The sequence below is a fragment of the Trifolium pratense genome, linkage group LG4 (assembly GCF_020283565.1).
Source record: "Trifolium pratense cultivar HEN17-A07 linkage group LG4, ARS_RC_1.1, whole genome shotgun sequence".
NCBI classification, from domain to species: Eukaryota; Viridiplantae; Streptophyta; class Magnoliopsida; order Fabales; family Fabaceae; genus Trifolium; species Trifolium pratense.
In genome coordinates, this window is record NC_060062.1 from 52,764,423 (window position 1) to 52,787,934 (window position 23,512).

The window sequence follows — 23,512 nt, forward strand, 5'->3', positions numbered from 1 at the left end:
AAGACTCATACCAGTAACAACTAACAACTTCCCAACTATTGCTTATAAAAGATTTTTTTAAAAAAAAAACACTTCCCAACTATTGCTTGTCTAAACCATCATCGGAGGCCAATATAATATAGCATGCTTATTGCCTATAATATGCAACTGAAGACCATATATTCATAAAGGCAGACCAGAAGAGAACTTTCTAGCTAATAGAAGTGTTAGACTTATAAATAAGTACTTACATCGAAGACTTATAATATGGTATTGCACTATACTGTTTTATTCAAAACTGAGACTTATAATTATTGTGACCATTCATCCTTAAAAACAAAACCTTAATGAAAGATATAGTAATTACCAATACTTTGTTGCAACTGAAAATAGCTCTCGAAACTACTATCTTCCAGCTTTGTAACCCTTCATTACAGTCACTTTGGTCTTCTATATTGTCAACAGCAACATCCACATCATATTGGCTAATATAAATAAATAAAGTGACTTATAGGATGAAAAAGTTTCATATAATAACATCTACTATAATATAATAAGATTTACTACAATATAAGTGGTGGTACTCTACTAAGAAACAAAACAATACCATGCACTTGTAGCATAATCTAATAAGATTTAGAAGACAAAAGTAAATCAGAAATATGTGTAGTGGGGACACTGTCTAGCTGATGTTTATGAATTTTTCAACATGTAGGGTATGGTTTTGTTTATTAGTAGAGTACCACCACTTATAAAATAGGTTCCATTTACTTATAAAGTCACATATCCTAATGGATGTATTCAATTTGGTCTTATTAAATTGTCAAGAGCAACATCAACATCAGATTGGCTAATATAAATAAATAAATAAAGCCACTTTAGGATGAAAAATGTTTATATAATAAGATCTAGTATAGTATAATAATATTTACTACAATACAAATAAATTCACAAAACCATACCATGCACTTTCACTATAATCTAATAAGATTTAGAAAAAAAAACAACAAAATCAGATATTTGTGTTGTGGGGACACTGTGAAACAAAACTGTGAAACATGTAGGGTATGGTTTTGTTTGTTATTAGAGTACCACATGTATGTGTTGATTTTTTTTATTTGTTTTTCTATTGTATAAATTATTGGGCAAAAAATAAACTAACATATATAACATAACATGACACTTACCCATTGTTTGGTTCCAAAATTTCTGGAAATAGAATCCAAGGAGACAAGCTCATCTTTGAGAGAGATTGAGGGGCTGCTGCTGTGAAGAGGAAAGAGGTTGGGTAAAAGTTAACATCTTAACCCTAATTGTACCTTATATATGTATGAATATGTGGGCCACAATATAATTGTATTTGTCTCAACATATTAAAAAGATATGATTGTTACATTGTAGGTCCAATAATGGTTTTATGTGGCCAACTCACTTTTATTGTGAGATTATTGTTGGGCTAGCAGCCCAAATAGTTTAAAATGAAAAACTATATAAAGTACAAAGAAGATGAATTTGGGAATTACCTTTTTAATGTTCATTTTGTTGTCCACCCTTGATGTTTACTCTGGGTGAATTTATTTTCCTTCCCTATATAAAATAGAAAAAAATTAGTTTTATCAACCGGATATTATACTGTAATTATTGCTTCAGTCTTTAATATAAAACATCAATATAATTGCAGATTAAGACAAAATTTGTTTTGTGCTGAATAGTTTAACAATATTTTTATTATTGTTATATAAAGGGTTAGTTTGATATGAAAGGGACATTACCTGCTGATTTTTATAAACCCCATAAGCATGGTGCATGTCTGAACTTAGAAATATGTGGTTTATAACCACAACTCAAATATAAACAAATTTAATACATAATAACTGAACATATACTAAGGGCAACATGAAGATAATATGCATAAAACACAAATAAGTCACTGAATAAGTCTTAATATTACAGACGAAGCACAATGTGCACAATCAGAATAATCTGATTAAAATAGTACAGATCCATATTGCAGGATCTCAAATATAAAAAAAAAAGTATATGTTCAACATGAATACATATAAAACAACATGATTACTTGCTTGCTAGTAAGCTTCAAATTTCACTCCTTCCACACAGTAAGAACTGTATGAGGATGGTCAAGTACAAATGACAAAGTGTCTTTTTCCTTCACTTTCATCTTCTTGATAAAATCATACCATGCTCCTCCAATCTTAAATTGTGGATATTCAGTACTTGCCTTTGTGACGGTGCAAGTGACCGTGTAATTAGTGTGACCGTTAACAATTTTGAGCTGATGATCTTTTGAAAATGGACGTGTCTTGCACACTTTGCTTGGAAAATGCTGAAAGAACAATACATTCATAATTATTAATGTGGATATGATTTAGTGTTGAAAGCAATTGGTTACAAAATTTAAATGGAAAGCAACAAAATAGTAAGGACGACACTAATACACATAATATACAAATTAATGATGATAGTGACAATAATACACAATTTGTACACATGATATATACAACTTATTTTATGATTAACAATATAAGGATGACACTAATACATATAATAATAGTGCAAGACCTAATTTGCATAGTATTACAAAAATCCAAATAGTAACTTACCAAAACACTCTTGCCTTTTGCAAATGCATCGCTAATCTCTTTTGTCCAACGATAATCTTCCTCAGCAGCTTCTCCTTCCTCTTCCACACGTTGGTGTGATCTAGCAAAGACAACAATTTCTTCAAGTGCGTTATCAGCGCTTTCACATGATTCACCACTCTCAGAATCCGAAGAGATGTCGATTGGTATGACATTAGAAGAAGGATTTCCCATAATGGGTATTAGGCTATACAGTGTGAAGTTGTTCTTGTCATGTTCATACTGAAGGTCTACTTCAGTAGGTACCTTAAACCCATTGTTAATGGCCACCGACATACCACAACTTATAAAATAGGTTCCATTTTCCTTTTTAAATTTAATAAGGTTGAATCATTTTTTGTGTTTTTAATATATCCATATTTGTTCAAATTCAGCTTATGACCCCAATTTTTAAGAAACTTTGGACACATCCATATTTTTTCCTGTCATGTAATCAACATAGGATTATAATCAATCAAAAAGGTTAATAACATAATAACTATCAAAGATAAAATAAGTTAACCTAAAAAGTTTTAATACCTTATTAGGGTCTATAGTAGTTGTGAACCAATCTTTTGCTGTGTTGGATGGTCCAGCAACATCACTTATATAGCATGAGAAAGAAATTGTTAAACAATAGTCTCACAAACAAATATACTGTTTTAAGAGTTAAGATATTCAAATTAAATAAAGCCAAAGAAACTTCTAAAAAAGTCAATATGTCTGATGCTTGTTTTCATGTCAGTGTCTTTGAATAAATTTCATAGTAAAGTCTTTGAAAAACATTATTCCAAACATAACAAAGTGTTTGTGGTCCCCGAATTAGATGTTTGATTTTTAAAAGAACCAAACATGATAAATTGTCCTTTTCGAACTTTTATGATTGTGGTCCATAATACTTATATATAGGACAATTGTACACTATGAAAAAAAGATGAAAACGATGAAAACCCCAATCATGAAAATAACGATTAAAACACAAAAACCCCAACACATATGAAACAATTTTTTATGCGAAAAATCAAGCTAGTTATAGTGATTAGATCTATGTTGTAAAAGGTTTTAAAAAAATAACAAATCCCTAAACTGATACTCACAATTTCGAGCTTGAAACCATGGTAGATCGATCTGGTGGTGTGGATGGAACTCTCCTGACAGGAAGATGTCGACGTGAGGGAGAAAGGCTTCAATTTGCTGAGTTCAAACCAATCGATCTAAGGAGAAGCTCGATGGATCTTGCGAGAGAGATTGGTTGGAGGACGATTTCAATTACTGTTGGTGGAACGGATAAATGATTTTTTCACTGTGTGGATGAAATTGAAAAGCAGTGAAAATTAATTTGGGTGTAATTGTGTGGAGGGTAATATCCTAACTGAGGATGTGATTTTGTACGTGATAGAATCAAGTGGCTGAGCTTTATTTGGGCTTTATAACATATTAATTGTTCTATTATAAACCTTTATAAAATTGAAACTTTATTTTTCTACCCCAACTATAATTTTGAATTGACGAATTTGCCCTTAGATATAAACTAAAACACTGCTTCACAACTTTTGGTTACCGGAACACTTTGGAAAAAAGTGGTATGGTATGTATGTTTTTTTTGGTTACCAGAACACTTTTTAAAAAAGTATTAAGGTATAGTTTTTGGTTTAAATGGTTTAGGGTTTAGGGTTTAGTGTTTTGACTATACCTTAAACTTTTGGTTACCGGAGGACTTTGTAAAAAAGTGGTATGGTATGTATGCTTTTTTTGGTTACCAGAAAATCAATTTTAAGAAGGTATTAAGGTATAGTTAAGAGTAAAAAAATTAATATTGATTACCGAAACACTTTGAAAAAACCCTACGGAACAAATTATTTAATCCCCATGGAACATGCATGATGAAAAAGGGTATAGCAAAATAATACATAAACGCTCGTGACATGTTTAGGTTAGTTCTTGGATATTTAGATTATTAAGTTTGATTCAAACTTATATTATTTAGAATGGGCAATATACTTGTTTATCGATTTTTTTTATATAGAGGATCATGAAAGACTTGCTATTTTATATATTTTTTTACACAATTATTAGATGATTGGTATATAATTTAAAAATATATTGATATTATTATCCTAAAAGATGTATAAATTATTATTATAAAAAGAAGTATTTTATTAAAGTATTGATTTTGCAAACTTTTTTTTTTCTCAATAGTTTTACAAAGAAATATGACCATGTTAAGAATAATTTTTTTAGAACCAAGTTTATATTGATATTATTTTCATAAAAAGTAGTATTTTCTTATAATATTGATTGAGTTCAATTTTAATTTTCAATTTATCCCCCTTTTTATTAAAAAGTTGTTTTTGATATGTCATATAGCAAAAGATACAAAATACTGATGAAAATAATAACACACATATGATTAACTAAAATTGTTATAAAAGGTCCACTGCCACTGGACTTTAAGTTTTAAAATTAAGATACTTAAACCCCAATTGTACTTGAGGTATGATATAATAGAGTAGCTGATATAAGCTTAATCCTAAACATACAACTAATCATAAACTAAACATAAACCTACTTATAAGCCCACTGCCACTGGGCTTGAAGAGTACAAATTAACATAACTTATATTAAAACCCACATCCCATAGGGTATGATATTACTTAGTTTTTAATTAGTCAGGATAACACCATGGCCAAGTCAAAGACAAATAAATTCACCACAAAACAACAGCCCTCTTCAAGCTAAATTCCATCTTAAGTAATCTTTTCAATCTTGATAGCCCTCTTCAAAAGTTTGATAGGTGCATTGTCATCTTCATAGTCATCAACCTTTCCAGGACACACTCTCTTCACTGCCTTTTTGCTCTTAGATTCTTTAGCTTCAATGGATGAAATTTGATTGGGAGTAACAAACTCTTTCTTAGATTCAGCACAATCATCAGCAACATTGACAACACCAGACTTAGCTCCCTTATGCATACCTCCCATATGAGTACCCTCAATGCCTCTAGCATTTGCTTCAGTCATATCCTAAACATTACAAATGATGAATATCAGATTTCAATTGTCCTAATATAACATAATTTATTTTAATAAGGACAATAAGTGAAAACTACCTTATTGAACTTAGTCCCCTTTGCATCAGATGCTGCATAGTCATTTTCAGTTATGGTAGAATGAACCTCTTGAACAGAATCATCATCAACTATTACCACAGGAGTTGCAAGTTCTTCTCCTTTGCCACAAATTGCAGGCAGTGAATGTTAATCCTAAACACCATTATTCAATATTTCAGACTTTATATATCTCTATAACATGTAAATATTCTTAGCATCTTAGTCTATATAAGGCTTAACTAATTATATGCATAATATTACCTTGGCAGGAATCAGCTTCTTTTCAAAACTACCATCAGAATCAGATGCAAGGTTCACAACAGTATCAGTAAACTTGTTCATCAAATCTTGAGTAAAATCTCCAGGAGTGGAATCACAATCAACAACTTTTCCACATGATTTGCTACTACTTCCAGTCAAGGAGAGTAAATCCTAAGGAGATAAAAAAAACATCTATTTTAGCCAATTTCAGGTCAGGAACTAAATATTTTATAAACACTAAATGGACAATACAAAGGCATTGTAGTTTATGACCTACCTCGGATAAGACATTGGTAGAACCGCAGATTAAAATATCTTTTCCTGGCAAAATTACACTACAAGTCCTTTATCTTATTTTTTTGTAACACTTTGGTCCTTTATCTTTTTTTTGTAACAATTTGGTCCTTTATCTTTTTTTTCGTAACACTTTGATCCGTATCTTATTTATTTATAAAAAATAAAGCACCAAAGTGTTACAAATAAAACAAGATAAATGACCAAACTGTTACAAAAAAAGGGACTAAAATGTTACAAATAAAAAAAATAAAGGACTAAAGTGTTACAAATAAAAGATAAAGGACCAAAGTGTTACAAAAAAAAGATAAAAGACCAAAGTGTTACAAAAAAATAAGATAAAGGACCTGTAGTGTAATTTTGCCTCTTTTCCTTTACCCAACAGAGTACTTAGAGAACCAACCTCCTGTTATAATAAAAAAAAATAATCAATACAATTATTAAGTTTAAACAATGTCCAGAATATTAGAGATATAAAGTTTGAATTTCATACATTGTTCAGTTTGGAAATTGAATCTTCCTCCCTATCCCACCTGTCCCTGAATATTTGGATTATGGAACTGTCGGTGCATATTTTTCTGACCTTAAAGGTTTGCTCAAATCTAGGATTCCTAGCTGGTTTAGTCTCTACTTTAAACAACCATGTTTTTTCAACCAAGCCCACAATTTCAGGGGGCACCACTTTTGGCCCAACATTCTAAATTAACAACAATAAAACTGGTTAGTTATATCAACTCACTCATGCCTAAAACAATATTACCAAATATAAATATTACCCTTTGATTAGTCTCTAACATATCAGCACAACTCATGTTGAACAAAGAACTTGCCTCTCTGTCAAATATCACTAATGAGGCAGAATCTGTGTGATCCATAACTCTAACCTTCATACAATATCTTATACATTGAATAAGACATAAAAACATAAAAAACAAAGTGGATCAGTAGAAGCAATATTTTTTATTAAACCAAAACTGTATTAAATATATTTGTTCATATTATATACCTTGGGAAAACTTTCAAGACATGCTTATTGCATTTGTCGCAAAAGAACATGTTAAAGTCTGGAATCACAAATTTGTTACAGACACACGCAGTGTACCAGAAGCAATCTGGATTCAAAATCCTTTTGACAGTTGCACATACAACACCAAGTGTTTCCTATTCAATAAAAAAATGTCAATCAGTCAAACTCTATATATGAAATATGAACTTGGGATATATAGTATTTGAGTTAGTTGGTTATCTTACTGTTGTTGCATCTTTAAGTCCTTGCAAAGTCATTCTAGGGGTATTGAATATAAACTCATCAATTGGTCTAACTGGTGGTTCAACACTTATTTGAGTAAGAGTCATTGGAGAAGGACTCTCAAGTGTGTCAGGCAGACTTTATACAAAAAACATGTTGAAAATATAGTAAGTAAAGTATCTACAAAGGTTGATATTATTCAAGTATTAATAAATAAACAATTAAAAAAGCATTCAAGACACACCTTTCCCTCAAGACTATGCTTTCCGGACAACTTGGGTTAAAAAACAACCGTGTGCAATTCATATAGTTTTGTATGTGAATCTTGTCTACAAATTTCATATCAATTACTTCAGTTTCAATATGCAAAACATATATAGATTTAGACAACTATTAGCCTTCACATATATTGTAAAACTAAATATAAATATATATGTTATACTCAGCTAACCTTGATAAGTCTTGGCCTTGCTAGTTGCACAATAACTACTGCATTGTTGTAATCTCCAGAAGCAATAAAAGCATTTAGTTCATCAACATACAGACCAAATAGAGTGCATTGAATCTTATGCATGTGACATGGATATTAATATAACAAACTCAGTTAAACATATTATTTTACTTTGATTCAGTTTATAATGCAAGTAAAAAAACCCAGACTTAGTATAGAGCAACAAATAAAAATATCCATACCCTTGTGCCTCTAGAGCAATCACATTAAGCTTAGTGGTAGATCCATTATGGCTTGTTACCTCACGTTCTGTTCCAACACCAGTCAACACCCCTATAACATCTGAAAAATCATCAAAATATTTTTATCATATATACATACAAACTTTTGGAATAAATAACATAGAAAATACTCAAATGCAAAACACATACCCATTAAGTAGTCAGTATCATAACTTCCACTCACAACATCAGAAATAAGAACTAAATGAAACGGAGATCCCTTAACATCATGGTTCGTAATCCTCTGAACCACAGATCCAAACTGGAAATTCATCTTGTAGCGATGTTGAGTAGTACGGTATGCTCCACCATTAGTCGAAACCCCCAAATTTTCAAAACTATAAACTTTTCCTTCACTTAAATCATCCTTAAATTTATAGATAAGTGTTTTCTTAACAGTTGCATGGATTCTTCCACCCTCAGAATCCATCAAAACCATTTCTAAAGAAAAAGGACTGTTAGGTCGAGAGAAATCAGAAACTTCCCATAGCCTTAAAATTTTTGCCTTTAAATTCCAACTTGTTCTCTCAGAATCAATTTTTTCAATTTCAGAAAAATGCTCACCATTACCAATCATGAAAGCCATTTTCAAATAAAAACAGTTTTTTTTTTTATTTTTTTATTTAATTTCGCAAATAAAATCGTGTTTGAAAAAAGGAATTAAAACAGATGAGGTGTGAAGGGTATGAATTTGTTTGGTGCAGCGGAGACAATAAACTACATAACTGCTTAAATAGACAAACCCTCTAACCCTATTTCAATTATAAAATGAATAAATCGATTGAATTTCAAGGCGGGAGAATCTGAAATTGAAATTCAAAGTTACCTTTTACCTATTCATCTGATCTTATCCCTTTGGAGGGAAATCCAAACTGCACGCGCCTTGACCAAACCTGCAAAATCAACAGATAATGAATCAATAAAATGGGTATTATTCAACATTGGGTTTTTCATCGTGTAAAGACATGAGAAAATTTTCCCAAATTAGAGGAGGATTTGAAGAGAGAGAAGGGATTAAAATGGAATTTCTCTCGCTTTGACAGTGTGAGAAGTAGATGTTGCATGGATAAGGGATTGAAGCTTTTTGGATTTGAAAATTGTTTCAAATTTCATAGCCGAAAGGAGAAGATGAATTCTGAGAACACATGTATGATGAAAACGACACCTCTCTGCTCTTCGCCTGTGTTCGCTTTGCCCGCATGCGTTTTTTTTTTATTATTTTGCACAATCCGGACCGGGCTTGGTTGGACTGGACTCTTGCTTTTGGCCCAATAAGCGAACACATGAATGAGAGGGAAAGATAATTCAAAATCATGGCCAAAATAAGCAAAAAATTTCAAATTTTTCCAGCTAGGAATTTGGCAGATTGGATGTGTGATTACCATGTGTAAAAAATTGCCATTTAACTGAGTTCAATTTGTGTAGTTTTAATGATAACTAAGGATATTTAAATAATTTTCTTATTTATTAGCGGGTATGGATATCCGCGGGCATGGATACCATTAAATCTGTATCCATATCCATGAAGTGTCGGGTAATTAAAATATCAATTTATTTCATCCGTGGATATCCATTAAGTTATCCGCCTCGTATCCGTGGCGAATTTTGTCCGCGAATATTTGCGGGTATGTATATTTTTGTCATTCCTAAGTGAAACTCAATGTGGCATGAATGATCAAACCGAGCTTTTCATGAAGAAGGTAGAGCTCATCATGACATGAACAATCAAATTGAGTTAACATATAGAAGTCAAAGCTTAAAGTATTTTGAATGATCAAACTTATTTAGACATATTGGATGGTCTAAGTATATATTTTACAATAAAGAAACACAAAATATTTTTTTTATCAAATCTCAAAAATATAATTCTAAATTGGTGAATGTACATATAATTTTTATTTTTTATTTTTTCCGTTGTAATAAAATTGTCAATTACTCGTTGATTTTTTCACCGTTGAGTGATTTTCTTAAGGTTTTTCCATTTTTCATATTATAATACTCTTTCATGTAGGTTTTGTATAATTAGATAGTGTGGGAAGGTATATTTTATAATAACTAGAACTTTGACCCATGCGGTGCATGAGTCTAATTAAGTGTAATATGTAACAATAAAAAATAAATACAAAAATTCTAAGAGCATTTTCAGTAAGAGTAGTATAGGGAATTTCATGGACTAATTATTCTATATTTGTTTATGTGCTTATTGTATATTTTATATATTTTTTAAATAATTTTGGAACCCCATCGTTTTGTTTACTTATTAAAAAAAATTGCTGATAATTAAAGATTAAAAAATTGATGATAAGGAATGTTATATATTATAAAGGAATTAGGGATCATATGTATATATTTATATATATAAACATTCAAAAAATGACATGTTTACTACTTACTCCAAATCTTCCAAAGTAAGAAATGGGAAAAACAAAAATTGTAATACTTTGGTCGTAAAATATTTAAATTAACAAATGTGAAAAAAGAAATGGGAAAAACAAAAATTTTAATTACCAACTAACTTGTCTTCTTCTGTTGAATCCAAAATAAGTTTGAACGACTTGAAATCAAACTTATTAATTGGAATAGTTGGATCGTTGATTTTGGTAAACTTTGTATTCGAAGTCGCATTTAACTTATACTTATGTGCTGTGATCCGAAAATCACCTTCGTTAAAACCAAGCATGACCTTTTCCACAACATAAGTGCATCCTTCCTCAACCATTTCTCTAATGTGTGACACCAGGGCCTTCCGCACGACAAATTGTATTTTGTCACCCTTGACAACAAAAATTAGAAAGAACAAATATGTTATTTTTAATATATGTACATATATGAAAATAAGCTAAATAAAAAAAAAAAAACAAATATACATAAACGAATTACCTGATCATCAACCAAAAGAAGATTCATGAAAATTACTTCATTAGGACGGTACTTATTAGTATTAATTATAGGCGTATTAATTAACTTCTAAAATTAAACGACATTAAATGTATTAATTAATTGCTTGATATTTAACATCTTTACATTTTTTTTAACACAATTTATGTAACCATATTAGGGATATATACCGTAAAAAAATACTCAATAAATATATAGAATACAAAAGGACAACCAATATATATATAGAATACATTTAATCACTAAACAATATTTGAATCCTAAATTGCTTCAAAAAAAAATATTTGAATCCTAAATACTTTGCAAACACGTAAAAAAAAAACAATATTTAGATCTACAAAAGGACAACCAATATATATAGAATACATTTAATCACTAAACAATATTTGAATCCTAAATACTTTGCAAACACGTAAAAAAAAAAGGAATGTTAATAAATATAAAGGAAATTATTGATAGTGTTTATCAATTATTGCACATAATTTTAATCACACAATTTGTATACTTGGCATAGTGGTTGAGAATATTGCATTGAAGGGTTGCGGGTTCAAATCTTAGTCAAGACAAAATTGTATTATTTTTTATTAAAAATTGCAAGACAAAATGGAGGGAAACAGGAAAAGCAAATTAGGGTTTAGAAATTGCTTGTGTATACAAGCTTATAATATAAAAGATATATTTGTGGGGAGGGGATTATAGGTATTTTTGTATTCTTTCTTTTTTCTTTTTTTAATTCTTAATAAAATAAAATGATTATTTTTATTTATAAAAAAAAAGGGTGATCTTGTAAAAAAAACAGTGTTGTGTCATTTTCATTTTGTTTTGTTTTGATTGTAAAGAAACAAACCATCAAAATCTCTGACTCAAAGAAAAGAATCACGGTCTGGATCTGACCGTAATAATACATCATCTAGCGAAGCACGAGAGAGAGAGAGAGAGAGAGAGAGAGGTTTGGCGAGGAGAAGAACGATCATCGATGATACTCCTGCAGTCCCATTCAAGATTCTTGCTTCAAACTCTCTTGAATCGCCTTCAAAAGTTAGTAATACTCATTCATTCTCGCTCTTTCTTTCTTTCCAAAACGCCTGCGTTTTGATTGATTCTTTTCTCTTCCTAATTCCACCACTCACTTCACTACTATTACTCTACTGCATACTTTAATTAATTATCTTCATTTCTCTCTTTCAGTATTGAAAAAGGTGTTGAACTCGATCACCACTGGGTTGAGTTTGACGATGTTCGATATCATATTCAGGTAACAATCTTATGTTTTCATTAACACAATTATTATCATTATTAATTCCCTAGTAATACTGCTTAATTTTACACTATATATATAGTTATAGTTATTGTTAGCTATAAGTAAAGTTAATGTACCAACAATGAATTGGTCCGGGTCTTGGACCCCTTAAGCAGGTGGTCAGGGGTTCCATTCCTGCCTCCTGCCTATGGAAAGAATCCGGCTGGGAGGGGAGAACTCACCTTGTGTGCCCCCACACGTTCCATGACGGAGATTAATCATTGCTAAGGACGGTGGAAACTTCGTGGTAGCCAAAAAAAAAGTCAATGTTGTTGAATAGCGGCTACAAAGACACTATACGTGTAGCAAAAATTGAATAAAATGCTATTGTTATTTGTTATGGGCTTTATGCATAAGCTATTTCTGTAACAAAAGATAAAATAAAGTTTTAAGTGTTTTCATATAAGCTATTCTAGAGAGCTTATAGAAATAAGCTGAAAACAGCTTATGGACTTACCATAATTTGTTTCTATAAAATCTTCCAAACAGTCACACAAGTGGTTATACCGATCAATAAATTCAAACAGACCAATCCAAACATTCCTTAAATGTTGTCAAATAGAGAGATGCTATAGCAGAATTTGAGTAAAGTATGTATTTTGAGTTTGGCACTTTTCGGTTGCGTATTTAATCAAGCAAAAAATAATTGTAGGTGTCAATGAAGAATCCTCATATTTTCTTGCTATCGGTATCGTTGCCTACTCCATCTTCAGAAACTATTTTTGAAAGTGGACTTCCTTTTGGAGCCATTGAAGCAATAAAAACTGCATATGGCAATGTTGTGCAAATTCTTGATCCTCCGAGGGATGGCTTCAACCTCACATTGAAGATAAATCTCTCAAAGGTTCCTGCAAATCAAGGTACATCGGGGTTCTATTATATTGAATGTGACCGTAACTTTCCATTTCCCTCTCTGAGATTTTTTTCATCTTAACCTCAATTTATCAGCTTCTGTATTTTCTATGCATTGAACTATTGATTAGGATTGCATTTTCATTACTACAACAAATTCTTTCAACCTGTTTTGGTTTCACGAATTTACATTTGGTATAGATATTAGATCTTATTTCAATGTGGCCATGAGCCTGAATCTGTAGGATAATATAATTAATGGCATATTAGCACGGGTTATCTACATGAGCTTTTGGTTGTCTATATACGTGCTTTTTGTTTTTTGGTTCATATTAATTTTGTTTGTTGCGTTACCCAATGGAGGACAAAGATTCTCGATGGCAATAGCAGTAGAGATTAATAACTAGATTCGAGTATCTACAGTTTCATTTACATAAAAGGTAGCATCCTTATTACTCATTTTATAAATAGGTTTATTTATTTCGAGGGATATATTTAAACTTGTTGAGTGCTATTCTCTCAAGCAAATGAAAAATTTAAATCTCTAAAGTTCTCTTAACGTTTCTCAATAAATAAATAGACTGTTGCCCACTTAGTTTACCTCTTAGTCCCATGGTTCTGCATCTGGTCCAATAAAACTTATATCTGAACCACCATTAAAGGGAGCTGTCCCCTGCCTTGTATCTGTTCACCACGAAACCAGCATCATACTACATGATGGCTTGTCCTGATTTCATTCCAGCTGTCAGTTGTCTCCATCTCTCTTTCCTTTTACTTTACACTATATTCGATTGGGTAGATTTAGAAGAGACACAACAAAGAAATAGACGATTTCTATAGTTTGGACCCATCTAAAAAAGTTACAGGCAAGATATTGGCGTTGAAGACTACACTTTTTGTTTTTCCAATCCTGTCCATCATACATTAAACTTATTTCTGCTTTGATGTTTTTTTACCCACTTCATTATCAATTTTTTTTTAAATAGTTATCAACTTGTTTGTATATTAATTTTCTATAGTTAATTAATTACTAAAATCATAAAAAGTACAATAATTCTCGTTGAATATAAAAAGTGTCTCCAACTATTTTATTGATTTACTTATTTTATCGATGTCAAATTTATTTTCTCTAATCTTAATAATTTTTGGAACTTGTTTTTTGTTAAATTATAAAGAAAAACAGGCTTTGTCTAAGGTGCAATAGTGAAGTAGGTCTTGCACACACCACTTTTAATTTATGGTTGGATTGAGCATGTGTGCTGGATCTTCTGTTAGACCTTTCACATAGGATTTCTCACCCTTCCACTCATACTCACCGATCTCTGTTGGCACTTGGCTCCCACCCCCACCTTCTCTCCACCTCCCTCTCTACACTGTTTCGGTAACTGCAAAACCACACCCGTCAACCTCTTAAATTTTCAACCTCCCTGTCATCTTCCATCTGAGGCAATACGTCGATGAAGAGATTTGGGTTCTTCATTTCACCGAAAGACGATATCCTTGAGAGTTGCTCCTTTGCGCCACCTAGAGGAAGCAAATTGTGCATAAAATTATTGTTTTTGAGATTGTTTTGTGCTTGAATTTTTTGGTGAGCATCACAGTTTTGGTGAGAGGGTGCACTGTCAAATTTGGTAGAATTTTTTATCGAACAGTGAAAAATAGTTGTGCACAATATACCATCTGCATCTCTTGTGCACATTAGAATCTGCCAGAAAAACAATAATAATATTTATTCAAAGTAATATAAAAAAATACAGGGATAAACTTGTCATTTTCCCTTTTTATCCATTTTTAAAAAAAAATTATTTTGTATTTATTCAAAAAAGTGAAAATTAATTTTGACATTTCTTTTGTTTGTATTTTGATTTATCCAAACAACATACAAGTTCTACTCTATTTCTTTCTCTTCCATTTCTCTCCCCATCTTTCGACATCCAAACATAGTGTTAAGGTCTTTGTTCTTTCAGTGATTGCCCTGGTTTATGAAGATGGTGTCTGAAGCTACCTCCCAAAATTCTTTGAGAAGTCAGAAACCTACATACGATATTTCTTTCTCTATTTGTGGAACCCTAAGTAAGAATTACTGAAGGAAAGCTAAATGGAAATAACTATTTAGCTTGGTCTACTTCAATCTAAGTCTGGTTTCTTTGCCATGGTTTCTACGAGTATGACTACTTGGAGAAAACTCTTAATGAGATTTTGGTTGAGAATCATATATTTGATTTTGAACTCTGCTTTGTTGTGATGTTCCCTTGAACCAAATATTTTGGCATATGAGGAGTGCTAGCAACACACTCTTTAACAAACACACTCTAACACACTCTCTTCTATTGGTTAAAATTTATATGGGTCCCATAAAAGTTATATGGGTCCACATTTTTTTATGGGACCCATGTGAATTTCAACCAATAAAAGAGAGTGTGTTGGAGTGTGTTTGTTAAAGAGTGTGTTGTTAGCATTATTCTTTGGCATATTTCAAAACTTTTAAGACCTATCGTACTTTTTTGAAGAAGGCTCAACGTGTTTTGCTAATGACATTCAAATGCCCAAAATGTTTTCATCCGGGTTCGTCACTCGAACATTGGTTTGTAGTCCTTATGGAATTTTTTTTTTTCTTTGGTGATCATTCTTGTTGGCTATGTATCTTTCTCCCACGTGCATGTCTAGCAACACTTAGGCCTTTGTTTACGACGTTGTTTCTTGCGCTACAAATGCTTAGCTTCTCTTGACAGGGGCTTGCTCTAGCCCCTTTGGATGTTTTCACGATCCTTGTTGGCTGTGTTTAAAATATTATCGAGTGACTCATAGCCTCCAAGACCACTTGTAACCCTTTGAACTGACCCATAACCTTCAAGAACTCTTGTAACCCTTGAAGTTGAGGCTTCTGTTTTCACCAACTATGTCAGTGCTCCAGTCCACCCCACGACAAGCTATATGGTACCAACTGTCATACCTGGGTAGATGAAATCAAGTTTTGGCTTTGTGATCAAGCTATATGGTACCGTCATACCCGGCCCACAAGATGTGAATGAGCCTTGATACCAAATTGAAATTGGGATAATAATGATTTGAAGTTGCTTGAGAGATTAACTTAATCAACACATGAATTGAACCTTTGGGATGTTATTGAACCTTTGGGATGAAAACACATGAATCATTTTAGATTTAACATGTCCTTGGGTTTGAAGCATGGGGTAAAAAGGATAAAACTCTACAGTCTACACCATGCCCACTTGGTCATAGAGATTTTGATACTATACTCAATAGTTTTTGTGCTAAAAAGTCTACAACATTTTGATTATAAGATTTTCTAAACACAGCTCATATGAAAATACAGAAATTTCTGGTACAAAAGAAATATCTCTTGTATTGATATTGAGAAATCTTGTACCATGTTGACTTTTTAGCAATATTCAAAGTATTAGTATAGATATATTTTAATTACTTATTTCATAAAGTCTTCTGACCTTTTATGTTCTAAACCCTAGCCCGCCAATTTTTTTGTGTTGCACAGATAAAGAATATTACTCTTAAGTTTGTCAAATACTTGGTATTTTTCACATGTTTCATGGATTTAGGTATTAAATGTAGTATTTTTGGGTACAGTAATAGTATCCTTTTGTAAAATTTGTAAAATTTAATCTCTATGTTTATGTTCTAATCTGCCTTGTCTTTAAGTTATTAATCAGTGAAAAAGAAAGTGGAGTTTCTAGGTTAAATTATTTGGTTGTTGATGCTGTTATTTGACAGTTGGCTATGTTGATTTTGTGCAGACCAAAGACAAGCACTTTTGGTAAAAGTTGCATCAATAAGGGAGGTCGTCCTCGGTGCACCACTAAGAGTAATTTTAAAACACCTCGCTTCAAGAACTGTTGCTCCGGGTATGGATCCACTTGTTGCTCTTGTTCATCGGCCAAGGGAGTCTTTTTTTGTTTTACCTAAGGTATGATAATTGATGCAACTTTCTGTTACTGAAACTTCCATTGCTACTTGGGATATTTTATTCTCAATTTTCTATTTTCTACTCAAAGCCGTAGTTCAGTAATTCATAACACTAGATACAGGATTGACTTCCTTTTAGCTTTAATATTTTTCCTTGTCAGGTTTTATTTATACAATATAAGGGAGCTTTAATAGAATAGAGAAGAGGTACTAGAGAAAGAATAAAAACTGTAAAAGAGAGATACTGGGGAGAGGTGCTAAGAGAGTTAACAGAAAAACCCTCTGAATGGACCAATATGAACAGGAAAAACACTTTTTTGTCAAAAATTGTTCCCATGCCTATATCATAATATATTCTAACCCCTATGTTAGGATATCAACAAAAACATCATATACAACTCAAAACAAGTCTCAGCTCTATACAATAGCCAACAAGGCAATGTTTAAGATGGACCACTTGAAAAATAGTCCATGGATACATCATTGAGTTTCAGCCATTGATTATTAACAAATAATGAAGGGTTGAGATTAAATATTGGCAATCGATTAGCAGCGAATGATATTGAAGAATGCCTAAAAAGAAATAAAGCCCGTTGTAATCAGAGGGTCGGATAAGTTGTGGAGAATCAGGGAGTAACCAGAAGTAATTTGTTACTTTACCTGTGTACCGATGAACTACTTCTAAAGTAGTGCACAGTATAAGGCACTTAGCCAACAACTAAAAAACTTCTTTACTACTTATACTATAGAATTTTAATAAATTCAGCCTCTTCTATCCCATTACCCCCATCCAGAAAAGCAAAACTTCTAAAATTGATTAACCAAGAGATAATTCTGCTAATTCAAGAACCCAACACCATCATTAAGCGGATCTCATTCATTTCCAATTTTCATGATCTATTTATACTTTGTCAATTGTATCTTGGCTAGATATTCCCTATATGTTGCATTATGCTGTTCTCCAGAAAGACTTGAAGTTGCATTTAAGGATAACTTTAGCTATATCTCTTGAATCCCAAAGCACCTACCTCATGCCCAACATTGGACACTTGGAGTAAAGCTTGTAGGATTGGACATTTGCGAGTGACCAATAATAGATTTTGGATAGACACTTTTACTATCTAGGATTCAGGTAGGTCTAACTCAATTTTAAAAAAGAACTCACCTCTGGTATTCCACCCCCCCCCACCCCCCCCCCCCCCCCCCCCCCCCCAAATCCATAAGAACCAAGTTATCGCAAAATTATCCATCTCCTTACATGCTGCTCCTATTGTGCTTCCCAAATCCTGGCAAGTGACTTGGCAAATTTGCAGGAATGGATGAAAATATCAAAGGAGCAAATCTGCCCAATCATCAACATATCGTTTGGACACCCTTAAAAGAGCACATGCTTTACATCAAATAGAATAAAGTGCCTAATCATACCCCCCACATTGGCTGTTATGTCAAAGAAACCTCCTTAACCAACTAAGCATGTAGTATAAATATTTGGATTTTTGGAGACGGTTCTATTTGTAGCCTTCGAATATGCAACAATAGATGCTTTTAGTTTTTAGTTGGGAAATTAAGAAAAGTGGGAAGTAACAAAAGAAAGAAATCTTTGATTTAAAATTGGGAAAATCTTGTTCGCTGGTTTCGATTCTATTGTGTTTCAAATTTTAAGTTTTGTCACACTGCCTCAGTGCCTTGACAAGATTGACATTTGGGACGGTAATTGGTCCATTTAAGTTATTTGATTGGGAAGCATCCCTTAGGGTTAGATGATGACATAATTTTGTTTTTGACAGGCTGATAGGGTGACTGTGGTGTATCCTATGAGATTCGGTGATTCGATAGACATTGTCCTTGCAACTTCATTCTTGCAGGTATGGTTTCTTTTGTAATTTGTTTCTCATAAAGGTCAAAGGGATGAAAAAGAGAAGGGAGGGAGTGGAACATTTTTGTTGCATTTTGCATACCATTCTTTAGTGGTACTTTGCTCCTTGTTTGGGCGGTTTGATGGTTTCAACATCCAACCTTTATTATAATTTAGGAATTTGTTGAAGCCAGGCGTGCAGCTGGACTTAATAACACCCCTCCTTGTTTGTGGTCTCATACTCCTCCACCGGAACTGAAAGGAGTATCTACTGATTCATTACCTGCTAATGCAGGATTTGTATCATTTGGTTAGTGTCTGGATAGGTTGTCACAATGTTTGTTTTATTTCTTTTTGCTAGTATCACTGCAATGTAATATATTCAACTTTGCAGTTATCTTCCCTCGTCATGTTGAAGGCCAGAAACTGGATCGGACAGTATGGAGTCTATCAACTTTTCATGCCTATGTTAGTTATCATGTTAAGGTTAGGGTTTTCTTTGCACTGATGCTCTTACATAGGTTGATTTGGTGTCATATATTATTATTTTATTATAGCATTGACAAGGTAAAAAAGTTATATACATATGTTGAATCATATCTCACAATGATGGCACAATGTTATTTTCTAATACATCTTTACCAATATTTTCATAAAATAATATGATTGGATATCCGTATATAATTCTTTTACACTGTCAGTGCATAGTAACTAAATCCTATGTAAATAACTTCATAAGTAAATCCTAAAATATACTGAATTTAATGAAAAATCAATTTAAAGCATCAAACATCTTATCCATCAGTTATAGCACAACTAATACAAGTATAACTCTTCAAATCCATACTAGAAAATAAGAATTGAACAATATCATAATTTTAGTCATGGTACAGCTCAAATTGATAAAAAATTATAATCTTGCAAACTACGGATATCTTTGCACTTAAATATGCTTAAATATTTACTAAAATGTCTCTATATGATATACATTTCAGAAAAAAGTAGAATGTATATGATAGTTTTATGAATATATTGGGAAGATATACGTATAAAATAATCAGGGTATGATAAATTTGGAAACCAAAAGTTCGTTATTTTAATCTATAATAAAACATTTTGATATAAAGGATCTATTAAAAAAAGACCTGTAAAAGATTTTCTGGATAACTTGAATTATTTAAAGTATCATTTTTATTGATAAAACTGCGAAATGTGTTGGAAAGGGGGTATTTTAATATGGATATATATCGATGCGAAAAGTTGTCCGTAAAACAGATGGAAGGAAGTGTAATGCTAAAGGGAGGGATTATATAGTGGAAAGGAATTGGAAGTTTCTCTGTATACCTCTATTATAGGACTCTATATGTTTGGCTGTCCAATGAATCATGATGACTTTATTTTTACAATAAACCTGCCTAAGAGATGTTTGATTCCAATCTAACTACCATTATGCATAATTATAACAGTGCTCTGAAGGATTTATGCATACCAGGATGCGTCGTCGTGTGGAGTCCTTGATTCAGGTAATCTTGCATGTCATTTTACTTGTTGAAGCAAACTTTGGAGGTAGGTCATATTAGTATCTATTTCAGTATCGCACAAGCACGAGGTGACTATTTCAAGCTATATAAGGATTTATGCAGTTTACACACAAAACCTCACTCTCCCTAAGTAACAAACCCTATTGATTGCTCCATATCAACATCCTCCAAGTTACTGTGTAGAATGATAATCTTGATCTCTAGTTGGTACATGGGATAATGTTTCACGACATCCATAGACACCCTAACCCTAAAACATAATACTGATTTTAAGTTTGAGTATATCCTTTTACCACAGGCTGAGTTTTGAATGGATTCGCCTATCCATCAGGGGCACTTAAATTACACAATAAAAAATCATTAACCACAAATCATAGACTTACCCATAGGAGTAGGAACAAGAATCAATGTGTGGTTTTCCTTCAACGCAATCTCATTAATTATCGTCAATCACCACTCTATATGGGATGGTGCTTCTTGAATAGTTACAGGAATGTAATAGATTATATAGTAAGTACAAAGGTACATTGGCAAGGAAACAGCAAATGAAAAATAAAAAATTATAAATGAATTGATGATTAACAATATCCCGTTTACCTTTATGAAAAGCAAAAGGAAACTTTAGAGATGATTTGGGATGGGCCAAAGCAGGGGGATAACAGGAGAAAAAGCTATATCGTCTATATCAATTGTAGGAACTATTTGGTGGTTCACTTGATTGACATTCATAATAAGTAATACCAGACCAAAACAGTGGATGGACAATATTTTTTTGGTTCAAGAGAGTTATCTGAAGATTGTAGGGTAGTAAGGACAGTGAGTTGTGACAGGAATGTAATAGGAGATGAACATTGGTTCTGCTAAAGAGACAAAGTATGGTGAACCCTCAAAGAACATGACCTTCACAGACATGTAAAACCCATGTATAGAAGGGGAATAACAAAGGTACCCTTTATGAACTCTGGAATAACCTAGGAAAGCACATTCAATAGTGCGAGCAAACAGCTTATCACAATCAGGAGAGATCATGAACAAAGCAAGGAGAGCCAAAAAGACGTAATGGAACAATGTAGGGGTTCCTTTTGATTCAAAAGTGAGTAAGGAATCTTGTTGTCTAGAACCAAAGATAACATCCAGTTTATTAAGTATCCAGCACTAAGAAAAACATCTACCAAACTTTAAAGGTATAGTAAGTGGCGAAAATTCCTTTCATTTTGAATATATTGTTCTAAATAATGTTGGCTTTTGGTTGTTGCAAAGGAATGCACCTAATTTGATTTAACGGGCAACCAAGAACCCAACTACGATGCCACAGAAATTATATTTCATCCATTGAAGAATTGGTATAATAGAAGTGAATTTATCGTGTTGAATTGGCCAACGACAATCTCCGTTTTTCTGATCAATTACTTTTTGTCTGACATAAGTGCATAGTTGGTCATTTACTGTTAAAAGATTTGTTGACTTGCGTAGTATAAGTTGTAATGAAACTTACACTTGTTTTGTAGGCTTTGGATCGTGCTAAACCAGACCCTGAGATTGCAAAGAGAACTTCACATAGCAGATCCTTCCAACGGCTGGTTCGTTATGTACACGCTTAATGAATTTTGTGATGGTTTTTTAACTAGCAATTTCTTTTTATTTCTGTTTTATGATAATACTGAAGTCTAAAAAAAATTATACTTGGATTATAGAGTCTCAAGGATTCAAGAACCAACTCTTTTTCATAAAGATGAAGCTTGATGAGAAAGTAAAGATGTTCGGCTTTTTTGGACTACACAATTGCCAACCAAGGAATTGCTGGTGCATGTTTGCAGAATGTTCCATGTGCTTGTAACTTGAAGATAAGATTCCTCATTTGACCTCTACAAGCTCAGCATCTAATGAATTGCTGGCTTACTCTTGCAGACTGCTCCAACATGCCTGTAATTTATTCGTAGAAAAAAAGGATACCAATACAAGATAAACGTCCGATTAAATTAGTTATTAAAAAAATGTACAATTGTTTATCTTCTAAGGCATCCTCTTTTAGTGTAAATTTGTTAATTCAAGTTTGAACTTGTGAATGAGGTGGTATGGATAGGTTGCTTTAGCATTTTGTGGGGTTTTAAATTTAAATTTTAAACAAATGTAAGAGCATGCTCTTGCCAGTTGCAGTTCAAATTCATTGTGTTTAGTAGTAAAACTACCCATGATTTTTCAATCTCATATGAATCTTCATCTACACATGTATGTGTTATCATAACTACAATAATTTTGTTAACCAGATTTGAAAAGATATGCCATAAGTGTATCATGCAATATGCTTGGAAGCTTTTTTTTTTTTTTTTTTTTGACAGGCTTGGAAGCTTGTAATTACATGAAACAAGCAGTTAAGGCATTTACGCCTTATTTTGAGTGAGAGTTGGTATCTTCCAAGTTCCAACCACCTTGTAGACTTGTTGATTATGTTACTTTGCAACCGTACTTTGTATGTTGTTAGCTTTCTTTTAGAATGAACCTCAATTTAGTTTTAAAGTGGCATTTTTTTTCCTACATGAAAATAATTAATAGTTTTTGAATATATGAAAATCTGTGTTCAGTTAATTCTTGAAATATATAAATTTAACTATCAGCGTATGATTTTTGAGGGAATAAATTGAGGGTTTTGTTTTGTTTCGTTTCACCCTCAAGTGTGTCACACCACGTTTCGAGGTATTGTCTGCATGAGAGTCTTCATGGTTTTGTCCCTTGTAAAAGGCGTCTTGGGTTAAAGTGTGTGGGAGTCGACTTCAATAAAAACTCTAAATTTACTATTGTATCATATTAGTTTTTTTTTTTTTTTTTTGTGTATTAACCCTCTAGTTTTTAAGGGAAGGGGT

General features: G+C 32.3%; 3 protein-coding genes across 3 annotated transcripts; 1 reads left to right on the forward strand and 2 right to left on the reverse strand.

Moving 5' to 3' along the window:
• Positions 1-5,063: 5,063 nt before the first annotated feature.
• On the reverse strand, positions 5,064-8,097 carry LOC123924414. Its single transcript, XM_045977296.1, has 11 exons — positions 7,983-8,097; positions 7,776-7,860; positions 7,534-7,669; positions 7,289-7,443; positions 7,059-7,179; positions 6,776-6,979; positions 6,655-6,688; positions 6,266-6,309; positions 5,989-6,159; positions 5,728-5,880; positions 5,064-5,641 (listed from the first exon to the last, which is right to left on the reverse strand). Exons 2-10 carry the CDS (start codon positions 7,835-7,837, stop codon positions 5,875-5,877), a joined length of 933 nt encoding a protein of 310 aa, XP_045833252.1. The 5' UTR covers positions 7,838-7,860; positions 7,983-8,097; the 3' UTR covers positions 5,064-5,641; positions 5,728-5,874.
• Positions 8,098-8,226: 129 nt separating this feature from the next.
• LOC123924417 lies at positions 8,227-8,925 on the reverse strand. The gene has a single exon (XM_045977300.1). It carries the CDS (start codon positions 8,847-8,849, stop codon positions 8,316-8,318), a length of 534 nt encoding a protein of 177 aa, XP_045833256.1. The 5' UTR covers positions 8,850-8,925; the 3' UTR covers positions 8,227-8,315.
• Positions 8,926-11,963: 3,038 nt separating this feature from the next.
• LOC123924412 (actin-related protein 2/3 complex subunit 2A) lies at positions 11,964-22,859 on the forward strand. Its single transcript, XM_045977295.1, has 10 exons — positions 11,964-12,199; positions 12,350-12,416; positions 13,114-13,321; positions 17,087-17,256; positions 19,043-19,120; positions 19,288-19,420; positions 19,505-19,596; positions 20,577-20,633; positions 22,160-22,231; positions 22,346-22,859. The coding sequence occupies exons 1-10, from the start codon at positions 12,138-12,140 to the stop codon at positions 22,379-22,381; spliced, it is 975 nt and encodes a 324-aa protein (XP_045833251.1). The 5' UTR covers positions 11,964-12,137; the 3' UTR covers positions 22,382-22,859.
• The last annotated feature ends 653 nt before the right edge of the window (positions 22,860-23,512 follow it).

What these genes read in the sequence shown, in the direction of transcription:
- LOC123924414 (XM_045977296.1), bottom strand. Translation starts at nt 7,837, where the DNA reads ATGAATTGCACACGGTTGTTTTTTAACCCAAGTTGTCCGGAAAGCATA. An exon ending in GTCTTGAAAGTTTTCCCAAG is followed by an intron (nt 7,180 to 7,288) that starts GTATATAATATG and finishes TCAATGTATAAG; the next exon opens with ATATTGTATGAAGGTTAGAG. An exon ending in CTACCAATGTCTTATCCGAG is followed by an intron (nt 6,160 to 6,265) that starts GTAGGTCATAAA and finishes TTATCTCCTTAG; the next exon opens with GATTTACTCTCCTTGACTGG.
- LOC123924417 (XM_045977300.1), bottom strand. Translation starts at nt 8,849, where the DNA reads ATGGCTTTCATGATTGGTAATGGTGAGCATTTTTCTGAAATTGAAAAA.
- LOC123924412 (XM_045977295.1), top strand. Translation starts at nt 12,138, where the DNA reads ATGATACTCCTGCAGTCCCATTCAAGATTCTTGCTTCAAACTCTCTTG. An exon ending in TGCAGGATTTGTATCATTTG is followed by an intron (nt 19,421 to 19,504) that starts GTTAGTGTCTGG and finishes TCAACTTTGCAG; the next exon opens with TTATCTTCCCTCGTCATGTT. An exon ending in GCAGATCCTTCCAACGGCTG is followed by an intron (nt 22,232 to 22,345) that starts GTTCGTTATGTA and finishes CTTGGATTATAG; the next exon opens with AGTCTCAAGGATTCAAGAAC.